General features: G+C 39.1%; 1 protein-coding gene across 8 annotated transcripts in view; it reads left to right on the top strand.

Moving 5' to 3' along the window:
- The window catches only part of CNTLN (centlein), a 275,372-nt gene that overhangs the window by 140,850 nt on the left and 106,633 nt on the right, over positions 1–27,889 (top strand). For 5 of the 8 annotated variants that reach the window (XR_010588654.1, XM_065549484.1, XM_042850538.2 and 2 more), the window contains 2 exons: positions 8,874–8,995; positions 12,595–12,723. Coding sequence is in view for 7 of the 8 variants with exons in the window: in XM_065549484.1 (XP_065405556.1) it covers positions 8,874–8,995; positions 12,595–12,723 (251 nt within the window). In the remaining variant the exon portion in view is untranslated. The remainder of the gene's footprint in view (positions 1–8,873; positions 8,996–12,594; positions 12,724–27,889) is intronic. The other 3 variants (XM_065549483.1, XM_005295141.5, XM_065549482.1) reach the window with 1 other exon arrangement.

The raw sequence follows: 27,889 nt of genomic DNA, 5'->3' as shown, positions 1-27,889 counted from the left end.
GCTCCCACAAGTGCAAGTGAGGACGAAGAAGTGGAAGAATTCTACGAAGAGCTTGAAAGAGCCCTCGTGCAAAAGTCCACTTACGCTGTCATGATGGGAGATTTTAATGCCAAGGTCGGGAAAGGGAAAGCTGGTGAAAAGTTCATAGGGAGATATGGCAGTGGCGAAAGGAATGAAAGAGGAGAAAGGCTGGTAGCGATGGCAGAAATGAAAGAACTATATGTAGCAAACACCTGTTACAAAAAGAAGACCGCAAGAAGGTGGACGTGGATCACGCCAAACGCGAAAAGCAAGAATGAAATCAACTATATTTTAGTAAATAAAAGGTGCATTGTTCAAGACGTCTCTGTGATACAGCCTTTCAACACCGGCAGCGACCATCGCCTGCTTAGAGTGAACTTGATTTTTGATGAACCGGTGGAGAAGAAGGCGTTACAGGTGGCAAATAGGAAACAGCGTCCAAAGACATTCGATGAAGCAAAGCTGAAGAAAGTGATTTCTGGGTTTGACTGGAGCTAGACGGAAAAGTGTGATAAGGACTATAGCATCTTTGTTGACAAGCTGAGACGTTGCATAAAAGCAGCTGAAATTGAAAAGCTGAAGAATGTGAAGGGAAGAATCTCGAATGAAATGAAAAGCTTGTTGGAGAAGCAGAGAAATATGAAAAGGAGCTCGGATAACAACCTCGAGTACTCCATTCTGTGCAAGCTAATATGGCAAAAACTGAAGGATGACTTTGAGAACTTCCAGAAAGAAAAGCTCCTCAAAACAGCTGAATTATGCAAGAGCCTCAAGACATGCAAGTGGGAATTGACACAGTATAGATTGAGCGTAACAGCATTGAAGAACAAGGACGGAGAGACGGTAATCGATAGAGCAGGGATGGAGGAGGTCTGCAAGGACTTCTATACAGAACTGTTCAAATCAAGAATCAACGTCCTTCTCCCAACACTCCAAGAGTCAAAGAACGCATCCCCCCAATAATTGTCAGCGAACTCCGAAGCGCGCACTATACCAGACGAAGAAGGGAAAAGCTCCAGGCAAAGATGGAATAATGTCAGAAATTATTTCTGCAGGAGGCAAAAAACTTTGGAAAGCCCTCGCTTTAAGATTCAGTCGACATCTTGAAGAAGGAAAAATACCATCAAGCTGGAAGGAGTCGAACACCATCTTGTTGCACAAGAAGGGCGATCGAGAAAATTTTAAGAACTACCACCTTATATGCCTGCTCTCTCACATCTACAAGCTCTTTACAAAGGTGATAACAAACTGACTCTCGCAGAGTATGGATGAACAACAGCTGAGAGCGCAGGCAGGGTTTCGAAGAAATTTTAGCACGATCTACCATATATTTACCCTTAGCCAGCTCCTAGAAAGAGCAAAGGATTACAAACTCCCACTGTGCATTGCTTTCATCGACTATGAAAAGGTCTTCGATAGCATCGAGTTTAACGCAATATTAAAGGCGCTACGAAGACTCGACAAGAAAAGCCTGAAGATGAACCCCTGCAAAATGAAATACATGCAATCAGGCGTCTTACGAAAAGCCCGAATAATGGTAACAGGAGAAGAAATCAAAGAAGTGGAACAGTACATATATTTGGGCCAAGAAGTTAATATGCACCAAGACCTAAACGGAGAACTCTCACAAAGGATTCGGGCAGGGTGGTGTGCGTTTAATTCCATCAAGGACGTCATCAAAGAAAAATTGACAAGCTCACACATACAAATATCTTCAATTCAACAGTGCTGCCAGCCATGCTGTATGGCAGTGAAACGTGGGCACTGACGAAGAGAGAAGAGCAGCGGCTGTTGGTAGCTGAAAGGGCAATGGAACGAGCTATGTTGGGAATTTCCTTTCTGGATCGCATCCCAAATGAAATGATCAGAGAATGCAGCGGTGTGAAAGTTATTGTTGTGAAAAGCAGATATAACAAGATGCGATGGGCGGGCCACGCAGCACGGCTCACAGACAATAGGTGGACCGCAATCATTGCTGAGTGGTACCCACGAGAACAGAAAAGACCACCTGGTCGGCCATCAAGAAGATGGGAAGATGACTTTGTTAAACGTTTCGGATGAACGTGGAAAAGAAAGGCAAGAGTGCAAGAAGAATGGTGGATGTGTTGTGATTGGCACAGTCTTAAGGACAGCTGAGGACTGATTGAACCAAGTGATCCTGGTGAAGAGATTTAGGTATCATAAGAAGAGGTGCTCGGACAAACCCATCAAGGAAAAAGGTAAAAGTCACCTGATCCAAATAGTATACAACCAAAAGTTCTGAAAGAATTTAGGAATGAAGTGGTTATGCTGATATAAAAATATGCACACACTCATTAAAATCAGCTGTTATTCCAGAGACTTTAGGGTAGCAAATATTGTACTTATATTTAAAAAGTGTATTTAAGGGAATTACAGACCTGTAGGCCTTTACATCTGTACCTGGTATATTGGTTGAAATGATCTTTAGGAATATGAGACATATAAAAAATCATGATATAGTTGGTGTGGCATTGTGCCCCATATTCTTCACAGTAATATTGTTATGATAATGGCATAACTATGATGTATTTTATGCAAGATGGGTCATGTAAGATATCATTGAAAAGGTTATGATCCACAATATGATTATCCTATTTGTATGCCTGTATCATTTTGGTATCTGAAATTAGGAATATTGTCTATGCATCTATTACAAATGTGTTTACACGTGGGGAATGCCCATTAGGCAGAATGCAATCAGTCTAGATGGCTGGCTAGGAAGGGCCATTAGGGAGAACAATAGGTCTTAGAAAATGCTAATCTCCAACTGGGGAGCCTTCCTGAGGACGCTACAAACAGCCTCCAAGTCATGGCTGCTGTGTCCCTACAGGGGCATGTGACCAAATCTCCTGGTAGTGGACTCCATCTTGGAATACCAGTGTTTTTCCACTGACCAGGTGTAGGAACCAAGAGGGGAGACAAAGGGTTCCTGCCATATACAAAAGCTATTTAAGGCAGGGGAGTGACATCATTATGGTTCTTCACTGACTCCCCACCCAAAGGAGACTGCTGGAAACACCTGGGAACAAAGATGGGACTGGGGGAGAAGGGCTGAACCCAGGCTAGAGGGATTTCTAGCCCGTGAAAGGAATACCTGGGGTTTTTAAGCTGCAAGCAAGTGAGCTTTCCCTCCAGAATCTCTGCAAACTGCCTAAATCAATAATTAGGTGAGAACTTGCTACTCATATCCAATCTCTTTAGTATATTAAGCTTTGATTGCGTTTTTGTTTATTTGCTAGATAATCTGTTTTGATCTATTTGCTATCCCTTATAATCACTTAAAATCTATCTTTTGTAGTTAATAAACTTGTTTTGTCTAAAACCAGTGCATGGAACTCATAACTTGGGTCAGAAAACCGTGTATATTCCTCTCCAAATTGAGGGAGGGGGCGAATTTCATGAGTTTACGCTGTACAGTTGATATAATGTTGGGTTTTCAGTCCAGGGTTGGGGGAGCACCTTAGGAACTGGGTGGTGCCTTAGCTGAGCATTCCCATGCTGAGCTGATCTCGGCATCTGTGTGTAGCTGCAGGTGGGTGTGTCCCTACCTATATGTTTACTGGAGGGGGCTTGAGGGCCTGTCATAGCAGTACAGTGTAAAGGGAGCCCAGGCTGGTGGGTCAGGTGGGCTCAGTGTACCCCAGTTCCAGGTGGCACCCCTTGGGGAACCCATCACAGTTGGGTCTAACCAACCAACACCGTTTCTTCAAAGAGAAATCAAATCTCGCTAATATATTGTAATTATTTGAACTGGCCGATATAAATATTTGGTAAGATAGAACCAGTTGAAATTCATCTGGGCATTTAAAAGGCCTCAGAGAGTCCCACAAGCCACTGATGAAGAAACTAAGTATCCAATAGATTGAGAAGCAAAGAATTGTCATGGATCAGAAACTGGCGAATAAATGGTCAGTTTTCATGATGGCAAAAGGCTAACAGCAGCATGCCTCAAGTGCTGATATATTTCATAATGATCTGAAAAAGGGGGTGAACAGTGAGTGTAAACCAACAGGCAGGGAGACATTCACTCACATATACTCTGTCAGAAGGCAGGGACCCTAGGGGATTGGTGTTTCACTCAGTGAACACATTCTTTCCCCCTCCCTGTGGCTGGCAAAGAAAATGTTGTAGAAGACGATTATAAGTCAGATACTACAGGACCAGTACAAGTAATCTCTGTTCAGGAGATAGTGTTAGCTGTTGGTAGATCTCCAGAGCAGGGATAAAGAGAAACTCAATAACAAATGCATTGTTGTTGGACTGAGAGAAGGTTTGTTATTTTCTTTTTCACCAGTTACACTTGTGGTCAGAAAAATATGATTAGGCAAAACCCCAGTCATGCTTCTTGTTCTGGCACGGGCCCAACAGTATTGGTACTCAGAGTTCCGGGACCTTAAATAGAAGTCTCCTGACTTTTGTATATTTCCACTTGTGCTATTTGCCATGTCTTGCATTGAGCTGTGAAAGTGTATAACAAAACCATGTCTGCTTATGGGCATGGCACATTGCTTTATATCTGGGTACATGTATCACTCTCACAACTGTTGTACTTGAACACCTTTGTAGGAATAGATTCCAGCATCCTAGCAGCCATCCAACAAAGAAGTTACCATTATAGAAACATAGTCTTTATTCTTCCTTCTGAACATATCTGAGGAAGGTAGTGACATTCCCCTCTCTTAGAGATACAGTATCACCATTTTTTAGACTGGTTTCAAAGTAGCAGCTGTGTTATCCGCAAAAAGAACAGGAGTACTTGTGGCACCTTAGAGACTAACAAATTTATTTGAGCATAAGCTTTCATGGGCTACAGCCCACTTCATTGGATGCATATAATGGAACATATAGTGAGGAGATAAATATACACATACATGACAACTCCCACCTTTTCATGTTCTTTGTATGTGTATATATATCGCCTCACTATGTGTTCCATTCTATGCATCCGATGAAGTGGGCTATAGCCCACAAAAGCTTATGCTCAAATAAATTTGTTAGTCTCTAAGGTGCCACAAGTACTCCTGTTGATTTTTTTAGACTAAATGTTGATCGCTTGGAGATAAGGATGCAAGTTTGCCACCAGAACCATATCTTAGGCCTTGTCAACACTTAAAATGGTTTGCTGGTGTATGTGTATCTATATCTATATCTCTATCTCCAGTTCTCCAGATGGAAAAAGCAATTCAAACTCTTTTCTTCTGCCTAAAATAGTGGAAGAAGGAAACAGTAAATATTCTATGTTAGGATTTTAGTAACGAATTTTATAATCTGAGTCTCAAAATTCATTTCGGTCTGCTTGCATAGGAAAATTATTAGGTTCACTCTTATGTAACATCTACAGTAATGACCTGATGGGGGGAGCAACATGCTAATGACATTTGTAGATTACATTAACTCATAGGTAGTATAGACAAAGAAATGATATAAAGGGACATGGGGTACAGGCTAGAAATGTGGGCAGAAGATGATAAAATGAGATGTAACTTGGAAAAATGAAAGATACTATGGAGAAGAGAGGAGGGATGGTCTTATGATTAAGGCACTTGCTTGGAAATCAGGAGGAGATCTGGGCTCTGTTCTTGGCTGTGTCACAGACTCCCTGTTTGACCTCAGGCAAGTCACTTAATCTGTATGTTTAATGAGTTGTTCAGAAGCTTAATTCACAAATGTACTTTGAGATCCTCATATGAAATATGATGTAGCAGAGCAAAATATTTGTATTAATCATTTGTATTATGCTGAAAAAAAACTGTGGGGTGATAGGAGACAGGAATTAAGCTTGAAGTCTGATATGGCAGCAAAAAAGGCCAAAAGCAATTTTGGGCTGTATATGCACAAGGAACTGGAAAAGTAAAAATCTCACTCTATATGCCTGTGGGGGTGACTGTATCTGAAATATTGTCACTTCTTGGCACTTCATTACCAGAAGATAATGACAAATTGGAGTTGTCTCAGTGAAGAGCTGCACAAATCAGTAAGAACTGATTTATGAAGAAAGATTAAATGCCTGATTCTGCCATTCTTACTCTCACTGACGAGTACCTTAAGCAATGGGACTGCTTGTGGAGTACGTAACTAAACCACTCAACCTGAGTAAGAGTGGCAGAATCAGGCCTTCAGGGGGGACTGTAACTGTACAACAATTAGAAGGGGAATTACTTATGTTGGTACTAGAGAGTACAACTAGGAGGCATGGGATGAAATTAAAAGTGGGAAAATGCAGACTGAGTATCAGGAAAAATGTTGACAGATTTATTATACTTTGAAATAGTCTCCCAGTGGATACTGTGGAAACCCTATCTATCACTTGGCCCATTTAAATCCAAAGGGCATACATAGCACTAGAAAATATCCTGTAGAGAACAATCCTGTGTTGGTAGGGAATAGAAAAGATGATTGAAAGGTATTTTTATCTCTAATTCCTATCATTCTGTGGTAGAGGATTCTTTCAACCTTATTCATTCCAGATTAAATGAAGATTTATGCCAGGAAATTTAAACATTAAAAAAAAAAAAAAGATTGAAAAATTGCTTGATGACAGCAATTCCTGCAGGCCTTGCAGTTTGTCTAAAGTGGGCGTTGTAAGCTGTGACTCCAGAGGACCTTACAAGCCCCACAAAGGTGGACTTTTTACTCTGACTTCCTCTTTTCTGTTTACTATTCTGAAACTAAGGTCTCTAATGTAGCTTTCCTGCCCCTCCCACTTGACCCCATAGTAGTAGCATGCCTGCTATTCTCTCATTATTGCCATCCTCTTCTGGGCCATGCAGAATTCAAAAGTGTGCAATGAGTCATTCATAATTTATGAAGCTGTGAGTCATTGGACAACGTGCACTTTGCAAAGGGTGCATTAGGCCATGGCAAAATATGCACCAGACTGCTATATGCATATAACAAATACATACTGTTTTGGAAGCCCACCGCCAAAGGCATCTCAAGGCCATTATTATATGTTTTTAGAAATTTTTAGGGCCAGATTCTCAAGGCCCCAAAGCTGCATAAAGGGGCTAGAAATAGGGAGGATCTTGTCATCTGAGAATTACCCTAGCCATGCGAGAATTCTCTGCTGGTGTATAGATGGCATATTTATTTACACCACCTGCATGCACTGGTATGCAGGGTTATGCCAGGAGCATGAAAGAGTTGGCTGGATTGCTACTGCCTACTGGCATTCTGAGATGGCCAATATATTGTTGGGGCCTATTACCAGCTATGCTAGATTAGAGCAGCACTCAGGTCTGGTGCTGGCATAGTTCTGGGCTTGACAATTGGGCACCTGCAGTTGGCTTCTTTACACTCCCCCACTCCCTGTACCCAGTAGACGTGGGCACAGCAGAGAGTCTGGATCTTAGTTAATAGTTTCCTGCAAAAAATGAGGCTTTGGGAATCCTACAGTCTGTACATTAATTAGCGTTTTAGTATTAATATGATAACTTTAAGTATTTTGGTACATGAAACTTCAAAACCAGTGAAAGGCACTTTTACTCCTTCAGTACTTATAGAGGATTTTGACATTTGCAGGTTAATCTGTTTCGGTTGTTCATATTTTTGACACTTAAACTGGAAAATGTTTTAACAGAGAACAGTGAATTCTGGCTATCTCTAAGCCGGGTGGTGTGTCTTGCATCAGACATTCCTAGAAAAATTCTAACCTTAGATGCAGTGTGGCTTCTGAAGTCTCAGTTGGATTGTGTTTCCATTTTGAGTATGTGTACTGAAAAATCAGGTTGCTGTTGGGAAGCTAGCTTCAGCATAAATATGGAGAGACTAGCACTTCTCTATACTACTAGCCATGTTTTATTGTTAGATTTAATTTTTATTGTTCACAGCTCTAGGTGCTAGAATATCTCTTATTTATTGGCTCATACCGAAGGTATTCCCTGTTCTTAATCAGTACACATCTACTAATAATGTATTTTGATGATATTGATATGAAGGGGCAGGTGCTGCAGTCGCTCTGCAAGCAGAACTCCCATTGAATTAATTGGGAATTCACTGCATAGTACAGCAGAAGAATTGAGACCAAATTTTACTACAAATTACTATTAGTTTAATTTTGTATTACATTTTAGGATTTAATTGGTTCCATTCTGTAAGGAGTCACTTAAATGCTCTTGTATTATATTTATACCTATGTTTATTGGGGATGCAATATTAAGGTGCGTAAAAACCTTGCTTGTATGTAATCCTGGAATATAAATCAATGCATACTCCTTTTTTCCCCCCCATTCTGTAGAATGAACTGTGTTTTCCCACATGATCACGGTCATATTAAAGCATGGGTCAATTTTTTCCCCCTACTTTTCCTGCTTGAATACTGTATAAGAGGTCAGAGACTAGGTAATATAAGAATAAATGTATATAATGGGTGAAATCCTGGCCTCCTTAAAGTCAGCGGAGTTTTGCCATTGACTTTAATGGGGCCAGGATATGTATAAAACATATAAATGCTGAGTAGCCCATAATATTAACAAATGTATTTTTGAGTAAAATACAATGGGGAAAATCCCTTTTCAGCCTATATATTTCCATGTGTACTAAATCAGTGCCTCTATGAGAAAAACATTAACAGCTTGGGTAGTAAATACTTGAAACTGTTTAAGCATCATGAAAAATGATGAGATGCCATATTTACTTGTAAGTAGTCATGAGAAATAGCAAACCAATTATTTGAAACTAATTACTATGATTTTAAAATTTTCTGTTTAAATTTCTTAAGTTCATAAAATTGTATGTGTAACAATTGGAATTTTAGCTTAGTCATGCCGTCAGTATAGAACTCTCCATTACATTTTACCAAACTCTTACTTTTTCTGTTTGGTGTTATACAGACCCAAGAAAATGATGAGCTAAGAAAAGCCCATGAAAAACGCAAGGAAAGGTTGCAGATGTTACAGACCAACTACAGAGCAGTAAAAGAGCAATTAAAGCAGTGGGAAGAGGGCTATAGCAAGTAAGTTACATAGCTCATTGAAAACATTTCACCTAAATATTAAATATGAATGAAGCTATCATATAGGTGTTCTAAAAGTGAATTTGATTCAAATGAAGTTATGTGATGATCAAGTCTATATCCTTTATTAAAGCAGAACACATGACATACAATCGTATGATTAAATTTTAAGATTAAATCATAAAAGTAAAATGTCATGAATTGACATCTTTACTTACTTTGTTTAAGTTCTCATTTTAAGCTTAACTGCTGGACAAAGGTTTGATAGGGTTACTTATTATGCCTATCTAATTCCCCATAGGATTAATTTGTGGACTGTATGTTTTTCAGTTTCTATAATGGAACAATTGCTTTTTATGTTACAAACTATATTTACAAATATATTTATTAAATAATATACAAATAATAATCCCTCAACGAAACACTGAAAAATTCAAATATTAAAAAAGGATATTAGGATTGACTTTAGTTATTGAAAGGGGAAAAAACAGCATATGCCTCAAAAAGCAGAATATTCACCTTTGCCAATCAACTTTAAAGATATTATTTCTGGTCATTCTCGAAACAAATTGTTGATCATATTATAATTGTAAATAAAACTAAATAATGAGAATATTAAAACTCTGGCAAGTACAAGTTTTTAAATGTTTGAAAATCCCACCATAATTGGCAAAAAGTCTCATTCTAAAATCTGAAAATTATGCCTAAAATCTTGTGTGTTAATTTAGGGACATCTGGGACTATAGATATATTACAGTATTTCAATTTTAGAAATTTTAAGGGCTGAAGTATATAGGCCCTGTTACAGAAAAACTTTTAAGCAGGTGTCATTGGGACTTAACTTGCTTAAAGTTCAGCATGTGCTTAAATGCTTTCCTGAAAAAGGATGTTTTCCATTATCAGGGTCTTGGTTTGCTCCTATTAATCTTGATAATGTCTAATGAAAGATTCATGGTCAGATTTTCATTGACACTAGGGTTTTGTCTGCCCTGCAATGTAAACCCAGGTTTAGTAGAACTTGAGTTAGCAGACCAAGGTTTGTTAACCTAGGCCTGGAGTGTCTACATTTATTTGTAACCCCAAGTTAGGAATTGTTGAAATCTGGGTCCCAAACTGGAGTTCCAGCATATGCATTGCATTATGTGGGCTTGAGTCCAACCTCCCATATGCCAGACTTTCTAGTGCCCTCCTGAAATGTGGCCTCTGTAGCCTTTTGTCCGTGACATAACTTGACTTCTGGGAAAACTTGACTGTCCACCAAACTTGGCTGTCCAGAAGACAAAGGAAGTTTAAACTTGGGATTGTGGGATACTTTTGGCAGACTTTCAGAGCATGAGTCCAGTGGGGCTGCATCTACACTGCCAAGCAATATAACTTGAACCCCGTGGGGCCCTGGAATCCTAAGTTAGTATGATTTGTGTGTAGACAGAAGGAGAGTTCAAACCCTGGGTTTACACTGCTGTGTAGACCAGGGGTCGGCAACGTTCGGGGGCCAGTTTTATTTACCTGCTGACGTGGCAGGTTCGGCCGATCGCGGCCCCCACTGGCCCGGCCCGCCAGGGTGCTTACCCTGGCGAGCCGCGTGCCGAACGTTGCCTACCCCTGGTGTAGACATATCCTAAGGCTCCATTACACCTCTCTAATCAAGTAAAGAGGCCTTAAAATGTGTGTAAATATAATTTCCTCTCACTTTTAAGGCTGCTTTGTAGTGCCAGAATGATATGAAGGGGTCTTAGTGTAAATGAGAATCAGGCATCAGGTATATCCCCAATTCAGCTATCCCTACCCCACTTTAGTAGATTCCCACTCCTGCACAATACTCTAGCATTTCTAGGGAGACAGAGTATTTAAAATGTAAAAACTTATCGGGATGAAAAATTCAAGATTTATGAAGTTATTCAGTACTTTTTCTCTGTGGGAGGAAGAAGCTTTGAAAGATCAAAACACAAATGACATTATATAGCTTTGTTTAAACTAAGATTGAGATGATTCAATTCTTTAGTATAGCATGCAGAACTTTTAACCTCTAGGTGACTGTTTTAAATTCAGTCCAGGTTGTAGCGACTGAAACCTTTTGAATGGTAGCTGATGAAATGACATGATGGTCTATGCCCAGTAACTAATATACAGGTGTCTAAGAGACATCCTTGGTGACAGAATCAACAAAGAGGGCAAGGACTGAAAGGATGCACACACTGAACTATTTTCACGTCCTTAGGTAAAGAAATTTAATTTCCGTTTTGATGTACACTGGGGCAGTCAGAGGGATGATCCATTCCCTGTTGTATATATGGCCAATGGATATACTTCAGTTTCAGTTGTGGTCAGGGTAGCATCTTTCACCAGTACCGACTTCCTGTTCAATAAATAAATGAAGCCGGCTGTTGGCTGAATGGGAACATATTCAGGATACCCAGGTTTCAGTGCAATCTTAGAATTCTTGGACGAGCAAAAAGGCTACAAATTATATTGCTTCTATAGCAACTCCAACAGCTGATTTATAGAGAAGAGTTCTGGATGAAGCCCTGTGACTTGTCCTCCTGAATGGAGTTTATAAACGGTGTCTATAAAGTAAAGGCATGGCAATGGCCAAGACATAACTGTAGAAATTTAAAGTGGGTTAAAAATTAAGAAAGTCACACATTAAATCATTATTTGGTATCACAAGGAACCCCAAACCACTCCTGACATTTAAATTGTGTGTTAGGAACAACTCAAAATAAGCCCTTATGTAATTTCTGTTTCTCTGTAAAAGTTAGAGGCCTGATGCTCCTTTGATTCCTCAAGAACCTGCTGTTTGGATGGCAGCTGATGGGGTCCAATTCTCTTGTCAGTTGCACAATCAACTTCCATTGACCTCAGTGACTGCAGGAATGGTGGGGCCTTCCACTCTTTTGTAGGTTATTCTTGCCTTGATAAGAATTTGGCACACAGTGAGAATGCAAAGAATTTCCGGCAGGGATAGTTTTATTTAATTGTTGGGCCTGGCATCATCGTTAATTCACAGTAAGGGCATTTAAGTGAAATAGAAGTTTTGAAATCTTTTCTTTTCTTTTTCTTTTCTTTTCTTTTTCTGTGTTTCCCCTAAATTCAGCATCTCTCTTTCTGACACACACTTTATCGACAAGAATGGGCTATCAGTTTGCTCTTAGACTGGATACTTGTGCCACTTACAGATTGATTGACAAGAGGTGCTAGAAGAGATGGTGGCTCATAACCTTTCCTGGAGACTGTGTACAATACTGTCACCTTGTACTTTCTGAATGACTGAATGAGGGAGACACTATGCTCTGCCACACATCAGTTCAGAGCGTGCTGCCATACCAGCAGGCTATCTTTTGGAAGCTATTTAATTGGAACTTTAATTTTGATACACCAGATTTTAGGAGTATTATCCAATAAAATTGAATTCAGCATACAAGAATTACATCCACTAGATGTAGCAATTTCAAGTGTGTGTGTGTGTGTGTGTGTGTGTGTGTGTGTGTGTGTGTGTGAGTGAGAGACTGAGAATGAAAGAGAATCACCTTTTTTTTCTTGTCAGTTTTAAAATGTTAAAATAAATGTTTATTTAAAACAAAAATCTTTTCATTTATTAGCAGGACTGAAAACACTAAAAGCAAATACCAGCGTGCAGATCCCCACCAGCTTCGCCAAGAAGATTCGGATGCTGTCTGGAACGAGCTGGCATATTTCAAAAGGGAGCACAAAAAGCTATTGATTGAAAAGTGAGTTTCCTTTTTAAATGATATATACATGGAGAAACATGGTGCTTGTTTTCTGAAGCTTTTTCTCTTTGCGCCTTGAAGGCCACACAGAGGAATTCCTTACAAAATTCCAAGATTAAACCATTATCTTCTACCAGAAACAAAAAGGAAAAAACATCAGGTTTTTTTCTTAAATCAGTGACAAGTTACAAGTTTGCTAGCACTAACAGAAACTGTATTACATGATCTAGGGATTGTGTTAATTAATGTGGCTCTCATCTGTTGGAGGTGTCGCTCTTCATTAGCCTGTATTTTATATACTGCCGTGCTTCATTTTTGGAATGAGGTGGTGAGGGGATAACCTAGCCAGCCATCCTTGTTTGATCTCCTTGATACATACGCAGTGCAGAATGCCTCTGCTCTCTTGGTTCCCTGCCCTGTCCTACTAATCCCAGCTGAGCTCATTATGGTGTAGCCTTGCTGCTACTCTTGGAGCCAGAGCTGTCCAAGCTAATTACTGGTAGCAGCAGAGCTGCCTGTTAAGGGTCTGGTGTGGATCTGCTAACACAGTCCTTGGTAGTGACCTGCAAAAAGCACGAGGGAGTTGCTCTCTTTCTTGCTGTGCACTGCCTGTCCTTTGGGTTTAGTGCTGATCCCTTCACACAGCTCTTTTAGCTGCAATAAGTGTAAAACTTGGTGAAGGAAACTCTTACTTTAGAAAACATTCAGTTTGCTTCTTTGATCTCAAAATTCATAGACTATTATACTCAGCCTGGCAAAGTAAGAAAGCTTCCTTTCATTCTAGACAAAAGGAAGTTAGTATAACCTAATTAGCCTTTTTGTGCTATTGAACAATTTCTTTAAGTCAAGTTGATCGTGTTGTTTAACAATCAAGATACATAAGGAACTTTTATTCAAACTTTGAGTAGGCTTTTGTTTGTCAGTATGACAACATTAATGAAAATTATTCCCCCATTTTGCCTCCATATATATCCACTCTATGGAGCTTACCATAAAGGCTAAATTAATAAGCCACAGCTTTTAAAATTCTCTATCATAGGTAGGTGAGTCCATGTACAAGTGCATGTGTTCAGCTCACACATCCTACATACAGTATTGCCAGTAGATGTACTGCATGAAACTTTGTATTGTTAATTTTTACTGCCTACCCTGGTGAAATCATTCTTGTCACCTCAGCATTTTATCTTTTCATCTTATTTCCTAGTTCTATTTAGCTATTTATATCATGGCCATCACTGTGCCTGTTTATTTTATTTATTTATTTTGATCTTTACGCACATCCACCAGAAAGGAGCACCTATCCCTTATTGTAGGTGCTTTCTGACAGTTACAAGAGTAATTATATAGTTGCATCTTTAATTCTCCTTCAGCCACTAACACTGGTCTACAATTTTTGAGAAGTCGTCTGCTTCAGAGATAAAATGTGCTATTTATTATGTATTTTGATGTGCTGAATTCAAATATGACAATTAAAACAACTGATTGGCTACTGTTTCTAAGATATTTAAGTTTTTACATTTTATGTCTAGGTATATTGTGTAGATAGTAGAGTTTTAATCATAAATTGTAAACCTAGGTCTTGTCATGTGTTTATGGTTGCTTTACATGATAATGTTTCACCTGTCCTGTTTATGTAACACTTTAAAAATCAGCAAAAGGGTTATATAAATAAAATTTATTATGAAACAAAAGGCAAAAAACTATTATGTACATAGTTTAGTCCTATTCAGGGTCTACTCGGCGCTTCTTGGCTTGTCTCTTGTATTCATTAAATGGAGCATCTCTTGTCATTGTCCAGCAATAGTCTGCAAACATTGATGGGCTCCATTTGCCCTGACAGCATTTCTCCATTCTTGCAATGTCCTGGTGAAATCGCTCGCCGTGCTCGTCGCTCATAGCTCCGCAGTTCAGTGGAAAAAAATCTAGATGAGAGTGCAAAAAATGTATCTTTGGTGACATGTTGCAGCCAAGGCTTTTGTATGCCTTGAGGAGGTTTTCCACCAACAACTGTAGTTGTCTGCCTTGTTGTTTCCGAGAAAATTTATTGCCACTAACTGGAAGGCTTTCCATGCCGTCTTTTCCTTGCCATGCAAGTGCATGGTCAAATGCATCATCTCGAAGAAGTTCACGAATCTGAGGACCAACAAAGACACCTTCCTTTATCTTAGCTTCACTTAACCTTGGAAATTTTCCACGGAGGTGCTTGAAAGCTGCTTGTGTTTTGTCAATGGCCTTGACAAAGTTCTTCATCAGACCCAGCTTGATGTGTAAGGGTGGTATCAAAATCTTCCTTGATTCAACAAGTGGTGGATGCTGAACACTTTTCCTCCCAGGCTCCAATGACTGTCGGAGTGGCCAATCTTTCTTGATGTAGTGGGAATCTCTTGCACGACTATCCCATTCGCCGAGAAAACAGCAGTACTTTGTGTATCCAGTCTGCAGACCAAGCAAGAGAGCAACAACCTTCAAATCGCCACAAAGCTGCCACTGATGTTGGTCATAGTTTATGCACCTCAAAAGTTGTTTCATGTTGTCATAGGTTTCCTTAATATGGACTGCATGACCAACTGGAATTGATGGCAAAACATTACCATTATGCAGTAAAACAGCTTTAAGACTCGTCTTCGATGAATCAATGAACAGTCTCCACTCATCTGGATCGTGAACGATGTTGAGGGCTGCCATCACACCATCGATGTTGTTGCAGGCTATAAGATCACCTTCCATGAAGAAGAATGGGACAAGATCCTTTTTGATGGTCATGGAACATGGAAACCCTAACATCACCTGCCAGGAGATTCCACTGCTGTAGTCTGGAGCCCAACAGCTCTGCCTTACTCTTGGGTAGTTCCAAATCCCTGACAAGGTCATTCAGTTCACCTTGTGTTATGAGGTGTGGTTCAGAGGAGGAGGATGGGAGAAAATGTGGGTCCTGTGACATAGATGGTTCAGGACCAGAAGTTTCATCCTCTTCCTCTTCCTCGTCTGACTCAAGTGAGAATGATTCTGGTGCATCAGGAACCGGCAGTCCTTCTCCATGGGGTACTGGGTGTATAGCTGATGGGATGTTTGGATAATGCACAGTCCACTTTTTCTTCTTTGACACACCTTTCCCAACTGGAGGCACCATGCAGAAGTAACAATTGCTGGTATGATCTGTTGGCTCTCTCCAAATCATTGGCACTGCAAAAGGCATAGATTTCCTTTTCCTGTTCAACCACTGGCGAAGATTTGTTGCACAAGTGTTGCAACGTATGTATGGGGCCCACCTCTTGTCCTCATCTCCAATTTTGCAGCCAAAATAACGGTGATAGGCTTTCTTAACCATAGTGGTTATACTGCGCTTTTGTGATGCAAAAGTCACTTCACCACAAACATAGCAGAAGTTATCTGCACTGTTCACACAAGTACGAGGCATCTCTGCTCACTTTGGCTAAACAGAAATGTGTCCCTTTGCAAAATCAAACACTGACAAATAAGAGAGCACGACACTGTATGATTTCTAGAGCTGATATAGGGCAATTTGTTCAGCAGTGTGATGTAAGCTTCATTATGATTGCATCATCCATGACTTCTAGGAATAACATGATGCAATTCATATCATGTATGATGCAATACCAGCTTCAGATTGCATCATTCACTGTTTTGCCTAAAAAGCAAGTACTGTCCAAACCCAGTCATAGATTTATTCATAGATCCAGTCAAAGATGTATTTTAGTCATTTCTGGTTTAAATTGAGATCCCTTCCCTTTATAACTCACTTATTCTCGGCCATTCCCAAGTCAAGGGTCGTATATACTGACCCAATGGCATATCTTGAAAACTAGAGCCAATCAACAATTTTAAGCATCATTTTCGTTCTCAGTGACCCAAAATTAGTAAAGTTTGACTACAATTATTTCAGAAGCATTTTGGCTGTAGAGCAGTGTAATCACCATCTCCACCACAGCCAACAATAACCTACTAGCCAAAACATATTACAAATCTTCTTCCAAAGCCCTCGTGTTGATAGGAAAAACAAATGGCTCATGCCTTGTGCATGCCCTGGAAGTGAATAAACTTGGACTATTTCAGATCAGTAGGGGAGTGAGTTCTAAAGCTGAGGGGCCTCATGGGGAATGCCCTGCCAGCTACATTCTCTCTCTTATGTCAGTCAAGTTCCAGGTCAGGTGCCTGCACTGACCACACCTGTGGCAAAATGGCATAGAGAGAGAATTGGCCTCATTTCTGTTTGTCAAAACCAACAGCTTAAATTCTGCTGGATACCTGACAGATAGCCAATGTGCTGCTCTGGTCTCTGGAGAGTATGTGGTCCAGAGGACGTTGGGGATGAGTTCCCTTGAAGAGGTTTGTCGTGATTTACTGCTGATTTGGTAGGCTATTTTTTTGTTAGTCACTTAAAGAGTAAACAAAAATACTTCCTACTTTCTGCATGTCATACTAAGGTTCATACTCAGTGTTGGTTCTAATTTCATTCAACTGTACTCAAGCAAATTCCCATTTGGAGGGCTGAGTGTGCCTAAATAAGGTATCAAGATGGGGTCTTGTATAATTTTATGATTCTGCCTGGGGTAGGACTCATTTGCAGATTCAGATTTCTCTTTTAGCAGCTGGATAAAGAATTTATGTACATGCAGAGTTGCACCAATTATCTAAATTGATGTAGTTAAACTAGTGTAAAAGGTTGTATGGTCACATTAATTGACCGAATTTATCAAATTAGCTTAAATTGATAAGGAACAGATCTAAGGTAAACCTAAATACGCCACTCTTAAATTCAGGTAAGAGTGTCTATGTAGAGTTTTTTTCCATTTGCTTAACTAAATTGGTTTAAAAAATGTTCTACTTTGGGAAATCCTTCAGTGGGGGAACAAATGACAGAACAGACTTATATCTTGTATGAAGGCCTATAAATACCAAACGCCACTCTGCAATAATCCCAGAAAGGGGTCTACAGGCTTGATGAATCTCCTGCAGCATGATCCATGCCCTAAAAGTAAGAAAAAAGTCACGTTAGAATATGATAGGAAGTCACACATCACTGAAGTCAGGAAGGTAGCTTCTTTCTTAGGGCCTGGTCCAAAGCCTATTGAAATGAATGGAAAGATTCCCATAGACTTCACGGCGCTTTGGATCAGGCCCTTATTTTGTAAAGTTTCCTCCTTATCAGAGTCAGTATTTGATGATTCCATTGACTGTAATGGGAGTTGCTGAATTTTCATCTCATTTGAAAACTGGGCATTTATTCATGCCAACAAGTTAGCATGTAGCAGCTGATTTTAGGCACCTGTTTTTGAAAGTCTTGGTCAAAGTGTTTAATCACAAGTTTTTTTTTTTTCCTGGATTTATGGGGTGCAGAGTACTCGAGGCAGAGAATGTTGATCACTATTGAATCTATATGTTGATCTCTTATAAAGCCATCTCTAAAGCTGAAGTGGATTATGAATTTTTTCATTTTTCTTCCTGAAATCTATTATGCTAACATACTTTCCTTGATAACACAAACTATCCTGAGACAATTTTACAGATGCAATATTTGCTGTCCTAATCCTATAAAACAAGACATACATTGTTTCTGCGTGCTTGTTAATCCGTATTTGGCCTGTTGTCCCATGTATTTATTGTTATACCTGCATTAGTTGTAAGAATATATCATGGCCGTCACTGTGCCTGCAGGATGCATGGTTTATTCTGTGTTTTGTAAAGAATAGTGTATGTTTATTGTGCTGTCTACATACTTATTATTAATAATGGAGTAGGTTTTCAAAGATCCTGCCTGTAAGGGGCATTGAACTTAATAGGAATTATGGACATAAGTGCTATTTGTGCCTTTGAATGTCTATTCCAACATTAATTACAGTCTATTACTAAATTTTATAGTTAGTAAAATCAATAATCATGGGACCGCACTGTTGGTTCAGGTTCTCTATGCACGTATTTCTCCAATAATGAATATCTCCTTCTTAACCCTTTCCCTTTGGAAGGCTGGGGATTCTTGCACTGTTACTGTAATTGGCCTCTATCCTAACAGGATAAAAGAAGAATTCTCAGTGTATACAGAAAATATTTTCTTTGACAATTTTATTTGTTTTTTTTCCTCTATCATTTTCAAAAACCAATATTCACTTTCTTCCAAGATACAGTACATTATTTCAGACATCAAATTGTGTATCACATGTGGATGGAGAGCCACATTTTACAATTCATGCTTTATAAAACCTCTTCCTTTACATCCTCTGGGATAAAAAAATGGCATTGGTCCAAGATCTGAGACTTATTGTATTGAGACCTGGATCAGTATCAAAAAAGCACCATTAGTCCAATTGAACTCTGACAGGTTTTATGCCTGGTATCTTGTAAACTACCAAGGCTAGAAACAAATGCACCTTGTCCTTGAAAAGCTAGAAATCCTAGAGATATCGGGTGCTAAACTCTTTTCAGAACTGAACGGACAGGAGAAGAAACAAAAAATATGGCAGTTGGAATAACCTGACTTTAAAGGATGTCTGTCATCTAAATTATTGAAATATATTTTCATTATTTTTCTTGTTACTGAATGTTAATTTCATAACATTTCAGTAGTACTATAAAAGTTAACAGGCCAAATCAAGTCAATGGAGTTACAGGTAGGATGAATAATGCCCCTTATTTGTTCTGTTTGATAGTGCTGTGGTCACTATCCCGCATGAAGTGTGAAATACTCTTCAAATATTATATTGCTGTTGACATCAAAAGCAATTCTTGTTTCCATATTCAGGATCTACATGAGCCCAATAAAGTTTAAGCAGAAACTATATGGGATTTCATCACTCCCTTCCACCCCAAGTCAAATAGCACAATATTCAAATTGCCTTTCAAACTTCACTGGGGAGAATGAACCATAGTGTCAGTACAAAAAATAGCTTTTATTTAAGTTGCATAAAACAGCCGAAAAACTTGAGAAGGTTAATATTCAGTATAAGTAATCACTGCTTACACTGGCACAACTTGCGTTACTCATTGTGAAAATGGCTGCAGAATCTGGCTAAAAATCAGTAGCAATAAAATTAGTTTTGCTTTCAGTCAAGTTACTTTTTCTGCTTTTTTCTTCTGTTTGAGTCCAAATAGAGCAGCTAGGCAACTTGTAGCTGAGCATGATTGGTGCTCAACAACAAAAACAGTTTTTAAAAATTATCTGGCAAGATTCCCATTGGTCAAAAAAAGTGACAATTACATTGATTGAGAGTTAAATTTTTAAAAGTACTAAACTCACTTAGGATCTTAAATCCCATTGAAAGTAACTTTTAGGCATTTTTGAATATTTTACTCCAATAGCTCATTTTTACCAATAATATTGTTATATATTTTTTAAATAAATTGCCAGTTATATTTCAACAATAAACTATATCAGCTAACTGGTGCAGATATATTACTATTTTGTTCTGAGAGTGATCTGGCAGGGCTGATAGGATTAATGACCTACATTACATTATTAAGCCTTTCTCTGGCACTCTTGTCACAAGTTTCAACCAGATCTTGCAATTACTTATTAAGTCCTGGTTACCAGACAGACTGTGGTCTCAATCTGTATTTGGAAGTATTTTACCTTAGTGTTTCTCTTATTTTATCCAGACTCTTTTGGTGCAATGATATGGGATTAGCCAGTCTGCTGATTTTTGTTGAGAATATGTAGTCCTGTTAAGTACCCATAAACAACCTTAATAGGGTTTTAGTTCTGCTTCAAATCTGAAGAGGCGGGGGTTTCCGTGGAAAAAATAGTATGCAGTCATGTAGTAAAAGACTGTATTATAATACACATGCACAAAGAAACTGAATTAACTCTGCAAGGAAAACCTGAATTTTGACATTGTTGTGGGCAAGCCTAGATACCAGCAAAGTGGTTTAACTAGGCCAAAACTTTATTACCGTATCTGGAAAACTATCTGGCAATAACTCAGCAAGTGCAAGGCAATCTATTTTTTGTAAATCATACCACATGGGTCAGAGGCTGCCTTAAGTGAAGAGGCTGTCATAAGTGGATAGCCTCTCCAGAGTTGGGATGGCATAGTAATCATCAGGGTAGTTTTTACCAGGTAACATCATGGTTTTTATTGCTTTGGGAAAAACTAGTTAGTTGCAATTTAAGGCATTTTCTATTTTAAAAACTAGATAATTAATGCACACCACATTATACTTAGTTTTAGGTACATATTCAGATTATAGATTAATTTAGGGTTGTACAAATAAAAAGTAAAACTGCAGTCAGTGCAATACTAATGTATGTAATTATATTATTGAACATTGGAACGTCTGTGTACATTTTGGTTCGGTATTTTCTCAAGAAAATTATACGTCATGACCTATGTTTCAGTTTTCAGTAGTATATAAATAAATGTCAAATACATTCCATTATATGAAAACATCATTAATGCAGAGTTGTAGGCTTGAAGCGTGCAGAGTTGCAGACTACCATTCCATTTGGCCATGTAGCATTCCGTAGCAGAAGATCAAGTTTGACGGAGTAGATAAACTGAGCCTATTCCTCAGTTTTGAATGGATGTATCCAAAGTTTGAAAAGATTCATTCTATGCTTGCTGAACTTGCTGGATACTGATGCAATTATTTCCACCAGTTTTCTGATTTAAAATGGGTTTAATCCAGTATTTACCAGCAGCCTGTCCTAAACTAGTTTTTCCCAGAAAATTGCCAACCCTGGTCCAGAGTCTGTTAATTTCACTATCCTGCTGATGCTCAGGCAAAAAACAAACGCACACAAAAACAGGGAGCAGAAATACTGGTGGCTTATGTGTGCAAGCTCTGGAATACAGCACTGTGTCAGTTTACAATGGGTTCTTGATTTTTTTTGAAGGGCTGAAAACACAGAGGGAGAAATAATTCTCTCTAGATCCATATGCAGAAGATAACCCTCGCTGCGTGGATCTTCCTATTCTGTGTGGGTTTGTGGGCAAGTAAATGCCTCTAGCACCTGTTCCCCTGCCTTGAACTCTACACTCTGTCCTCCACCTAAAGGGAATATAGTTTCAGGTTGGATTATCTTCTCTCTCTCTGTCTCCCCCTTCCTGCCCCCCCCCACTGTTTAGACACTTTTTGATATATAAATTCAAGTATACTAAGAAAGGGAAAATGGTATAAATTAAAAACACAGAGGGAGAAATAATTCTCTCTAGATCCATATGCAGAAGATAACCCTCGCTGCGTGGATCTTCCTATTCTGTGTGGGTTTGTGGGCAAGTAAATGCCTCTAGCACCTGTTCCCCTGCCTTGAACTCTACACTCTGTCCTCCACCTAAAGGGAATATAGTTTCAGGTTGGATTATCTTCTCTCTCTCTGTCTCCCCCTTCCTGCCCCCCCCCCCCCACTGTTTAGACACTTTTTGATATATAAATTCAAGTATACTAAGAAAGGGAAAATGGTATAAATTAAAAGAATAAACATATAATTAAGGCTGTAAGAAAATCATGGGCTGCGATTTTCTTGCAGGAACTGCAATCTTCTGTACTCACCACATTTTCGCACAATGCCGCTCTCTCAAATTTGGTCTGGCACCCCTTACATCATGACTAGGTGGGGGCATAGGCGGATGAGGAAAGAAAGAAGATTGGTTACCAGATAGAATTCTAGGCATCAAATTCCATCCTCTGTCATCCTTTTGTAAGCTTCAATTTATGCTATATGTTTATGCTATTTGAATCCTTAATTGTTGGCACGTCTTTGGTTTTCCAGCAACTATTAATACAAAATTTAACACACACAACTAACTATTGACAACCATAGGACTATTCTCTTTGTTCATTGTGTGACTAGATAGTGGGGCGGGGAAGGGGCGAGAGAGGCAATTTTTGTCATCGCTCTCTGCTGGATAGACGTTATAAATCAGACAGGCTTTACTTAGCACCAGTAGATATCACTTCCTGCTATTTTTATCCATCAATAAGTGAATGGGTCTGGAAATAAGAATGATAGACATATGTTTCTAGATCATGAATCTAAGAAATGAAGATTGACAGATTAGAGCATCTGTATAGTTAAATACCAGATTTCCTCGGCCAAGTAGGACTGCAATTTTTTGTGTAAACTCTGTAGGTTTAAAATCTTCTTCCTGTAAATGAATTCCAGTAAATCATCCTGGATAGTTTGAAAGTGCCCAAAATGTAAGTATTGCTGGTACTTTTTGCTTTACTCTTTCTTTTGTTAGCACTATTCCCAAACATATGTATGTCTTTTGCTCTCTCACACAGTCTAAATCAAACACCTGCTCCAAGGTTTGCTCTTACCTCCCAAGGCTGTTAGTTGACACACACATATACAGACACACTATTTGCAGGCAGATATTCCCGAATCATACCATTGTAGGAACAAAGCAATTTTTTTTTTTGTCAAAATACTATTTGATTCTTGAAAAGTCAGATCAGATTCAGGCCTAGATCAGGCCCTAATAACTTTTTGGTACAAGAAAAATTCAATACAAGCATATTGATGTGTCAACCCTGCCCATCCTATTTTGTGACACTTGTTTAAAGATTTTTAAGGGTGAAATTTTTCTCTGTTGTACCTAGCCCATTGAAATGAGTGGAATTAGTCCTGCTGTACCCTAGTGCAACAGAGTAGAGTTTTCCCCTATCAGAAGACTCATTGACAGGTAGTAGTAGTTGCTTCCCCAAACAGCTTGCAACATTGGTCTGCAATCCTCCTGCAGAGAGATGTTTATGAAAGATTGTGATTTGGAGACACTCCCTCATAAGGCATAGTGTTGTGAATGTGGGAATTTGGAGATGTGCTCTGTAGGCAGGGGTTGGGAACATTGCATGACTGTGTGCGGCAGTTCACCAGAGATGTTCTCCAGTTTGTTTTATTAAAGTTTTATTCCTTTCTCATTCGCTAGTTTATTTAGTAAACCCCAAGATTGTTACACCTCCTACTCTAGTTTTATGAAAAAAGGTAGTGCTTTTTACTTTGTCCTGTCTTCCTTATAACAAGTCTTAATTAGGATGCTCCCCTCCCCCACCATCTGACCTAAGATCTCTGTGTGGATGGAAATTCTCTGGCACACTTTTCACATCCAGAGGGCACTGAAGGCCTACTTGTTCTGGATGCAGCAGCTTAGAAAGTCCCATTCCCTCTTCATTCTCTAATAAGGTCCCCACTAAGAGATTAAAAATCCTCTTTAGCCATCCTTTCCTGCACTGACCTTTTCCTGCATTTGGCTTACCTTGCAGCTTGGCAGTTCTTCCTTGCCCAATCAAATTTAAGGCTAATTTCCTTTGAGTCATGGCCACTTCTGAGGTTGAGAGAGGAGAAGCCTTCCTGATTGAATTCAGCTAGGCAGCCATCTGAGCTCTGTCAACACCTTCTCCAAGTGCTACCACTGGATTTGTTCGTACCAAGGGATGTAGTGTTTGAAAAGTGCTCCAAGGAGTCATCTACTGCAGCCTTAAGGGTGCAATCCTTGGGGAAAGAATTGGCATTCTCTTGGCAAGATACTCCTTCCTGAAGTTACTATCTAGTCAGTTCATGTCTGACATACTATACCTAATACAGCCAAATCAAGTGAACTTCATTCACAAAAGGTTCCTGGTTGACACTATTTATTTTTATCTATTTCATTTCATTTCTAATAAGAATGTTTCTCCCTAACAGTTTGAGACACCCTGAGGTCAATTATAAAGATCACAATCATAACAAACTTAAAATATCTAAAAATACAGAAAGCTCACCTCCATAATAAAAATAAATGAGTCAAATCAACAGTGCAAATGAGTACCCCGTCATGCCATAGAACCCCAATTCTCTTGCCATCCCCCTGGCCAAACACCTGGGAAAATGGATAGGCTTTGTATTGTGCCCCGAAGGTCAATAATTTTAGAGTCTTTCAAAGAATGCCTGTACACAAACTTCTGAATTGAATTAGTTTGCTGGATTGGACACTGAAAAAACGGTTAGACCAGATAGAACAGTTGTACCTGTCCAGCTATGGAAAAAGGAGGATTCAGTAAGTTTTATTTCCTAAAAACATAAAATAAAAAAGACTGTACACTAATCCAAGGGCAATGGTGGAAAATAACATCCTTTGGTTGGATGGTTTTAGCCTTGCACACCAGAGATTCTTGCACTCACCACTTTTTTATTGGTGTGTAAGAGAGTGTAAGGAGTTTCTTCTTGTCCCACCCTGTTATTTGATGCTGGAATTCTGCCAGGAGCTGCAGGTAAATGTGTGCTGTCTCACTGGGGCAGGTCTTGCTTGTTAGACTTTACCCTGCTGGAGGTGTGGTGGTAGTTCTCTGACAGTAAGAGTTAGCATATGGAACAGTCAAGTCCTGAGGGACAGAGCCCTTGAAGCTCTGGCTGGGGTTTATGTAGTTATTTTGAAATGATCTTTTTTTTTTTTTTAATACAAGTGCATATCTTTTGTTTGGAGCGGTGTGGGGGCTCCATATGGTATCTTTATAACCACAGACTATTAAAAATGATGAGTATTACAAAATTTTGTTCTTTCAATAAGGCATGTTATGCCCAAGCTCTGGTTATATGCAGGTGGTAGGAGCACCTATGTATCCTTTTAATTTGATAAGTAAACAACTGTATGTTGTAGATGATTTAGTGCTAATTTACAGCTATTAGTTAGAACAAGCCAGGAATAAATCAGTTGGAAAACTGGTGCTATAGCTCTTTCCCGTGTTACCTCTTATAATGCCCTGAAAGAATTAAGTATTTGGGTATTTGGAAAATAACCTAATGAAAGAGATTGTCACCAAGAGTTTTACACCACTGTAAAGGAAAACTCAGAATGGTGTATGACAGTGGAAACCATTGAAACTATCCTTGTGGGTCAAGATCAGTACCTTTGCAAATGAACACAACGTCCAACATAAATTATTAGTGTAGATAGAATTAATATTGTTTGGTTTCAAAGTTGCTAACCAATGCTGTGGCCCAGTTGGAAGAAATAAATGAAGAAAAGGTATATGCAGCGACATGTGTTGTGTTTCCTAACCCCTCTTAGTGCCCTTATGACTTATGTTGGAACAAAAAGGATGACTTTCATCCAGTTATTGATAGTAATCAAAATGTGTTGATATTGCATGCAGGATATTTGTCTGCAGAATATAGTATAGTGGCAGGGCTCCACTGTTGATCTACCTTGTTAGCAGGTGTTGCAAGCCTGTAGGGAACTGCTGATGGATTCCTGCTGACTCATTGCACTAGACGGGACTCATTAACTTCACTTTGGCTATAAGGGAGATGGAAGTGACTTTCTGAGCATATAAAATCTAGGTTCTAAGCCCTTGGGGAAAATGCTAAGAAGAATCAAGCCTGGGTAGAAGGTTTGAGCTGGAATTTGTGATTAGTTTCTTTGTAAATGAAACCAAAACCTAAGAAATAGGTATGTGGAGTGTATTTTAAAGCCTCCCCAAGTTTTAACTTTGTTCTCAAAATAGTTAAGAAAACATTTGTATCACATAGATGGCGCTACAAGACGATTATGATCAGATTCTGCCACCCTCGCTAATTTGAATTGTACCATGCTCTTTGAGAAGTCCCATTTGTTTCAGTGGAACTACTTCCAATAAGCTTCAGGTTGGAATTCAGTGTGTCAGTTTTAACCTATAACGTCTTAAATGGTTTGGGAGCTAATTACATGGGAGCCCATTTCTCTTCCCCCATGATACATTACCATAGTTGAAAACAGCAGAGGTGCTAAAGCTGGATTGCTCTCAATATAAAAGAGGGGGACCTGCTGGCAGGGAGTTCTCTGGAAGGGAGACACCAGAACCCATATTTGTTAACTTTCCAGGCATGCTGCAAAACCCATATTTTTCTCCTCTTTGTTAAAGCTGTGGAAGAGGGGATGGGCTGAGTGAGACAGGTATGTTTAGTGGCAGTCCTTGTGTTTGTAATGAAATTTTTAATTTTAGGGAATAAGTGCCCAGAGAACTCCTGAAGCTGTGTTTTTAAATTGAGAAGTAATAAATAATACCTGCACAGTAAACTAATCTTCAGTGTGAGTAAAACTGGTAGGATTTAGCCAGAAAGTGTTTGGGGATGCCTTTTCAGGGATGAAATGAAAACTTTTGAGGGACACCAGGCTGACTTATAGACTACATCCTGACTATTTCTGAAAAAACCCTAGGTAGGGTTACAAAGCTGCCTAGAAGATGAGCATTTGTGCAGAAGTTAAAAAAGAAGTACTATAAGTATAAACATATAGGTGGGTATATTCAGAAACTTGAGTGAATGTTTGTATGTTGATTATCTCTGCATCAGTGGTGCCATTTTAAAAAGTAACTTTCACTCAAAGCTCTCCAGGACTACAGAACTGAAAGCTGATGCTTCTCCTAGGCCTATAGTGACTGTCACCTGCAAGAGATCAAAGCAAAATGTGAAGATGGGTTTTTAAAAACAAAAGCTATAATTCAAGGTGGTGGATCATAGTAATTATATCTATGATTGGTGGCTCTTTTCTGAAGTGATTATGTGCTGGTGGCTCTGATTTATGCTATGATGCTTGTCATCTCAAAACTGACTAAGCTCACACATTGGTCAAATGCTATGCTGAGGTTTCCTGGTCCAAAAGGATTTTGTATTAATGCTTTAGATCATCGTCTTTTGAATCATTTGAAAGTGTTGTGCCACCTTACCTAGACAATGGTGACTAGAGGGTTTTTGCTATTATTGTAATTGTGGTGCTGGGGTGTGTGTCTTTTTTTGTTTGTTTTTGTTTTGTTTTGTTGTATTTTTTTACAAATAATAATTCAGCTAAAGAGTGAAATTTTTGGGGACAAGACGTAGCACTGTTTTCTCGGGTTCCTGTGCCTTAATCAATTATGGAGAATTGGGGAGTTATTGCACCAAAACATGAGAAAGCAGAGAGGGAATGAATGTCCTGGGTCATCTTCAGTGGTTTAGGAGAACAATGATAAGTGAGACAATTGCAAAATTAGCACCCACTGATACTCATGCATGCCCACTGGAATCCATTGTAGGTGACAAAAGTTGTGGCCACATGGAGCAGCAATTCCGCATGACTAAATGGAGCTCAATGTTTCCCGCCCTGATAAACAAAGAAAGAAAAATGAAGACGTTTTCTGCTGAACGTTTACAATAGACATACATTTCTGACAGACATACATTCAGCTTTACGCTGTAGATCTTCTGGCCCATTGGATT

This window comes from Chrysemys picta, chromosome 6 (assembly GCF_011386835.1).
Source record: "Chrysemys picta bellii isolate R12L10 chromosome 6, ASM1138683v2, whole genome shotgun sequence".
NCBI lineage: Eukaryota > Metazoa > Chordata > Testudines > Emydidae > Chrysemys > Chrysemys picta.
This window is presented reverse-complemented; position numbering and strand designations above follow the sequence as displayed.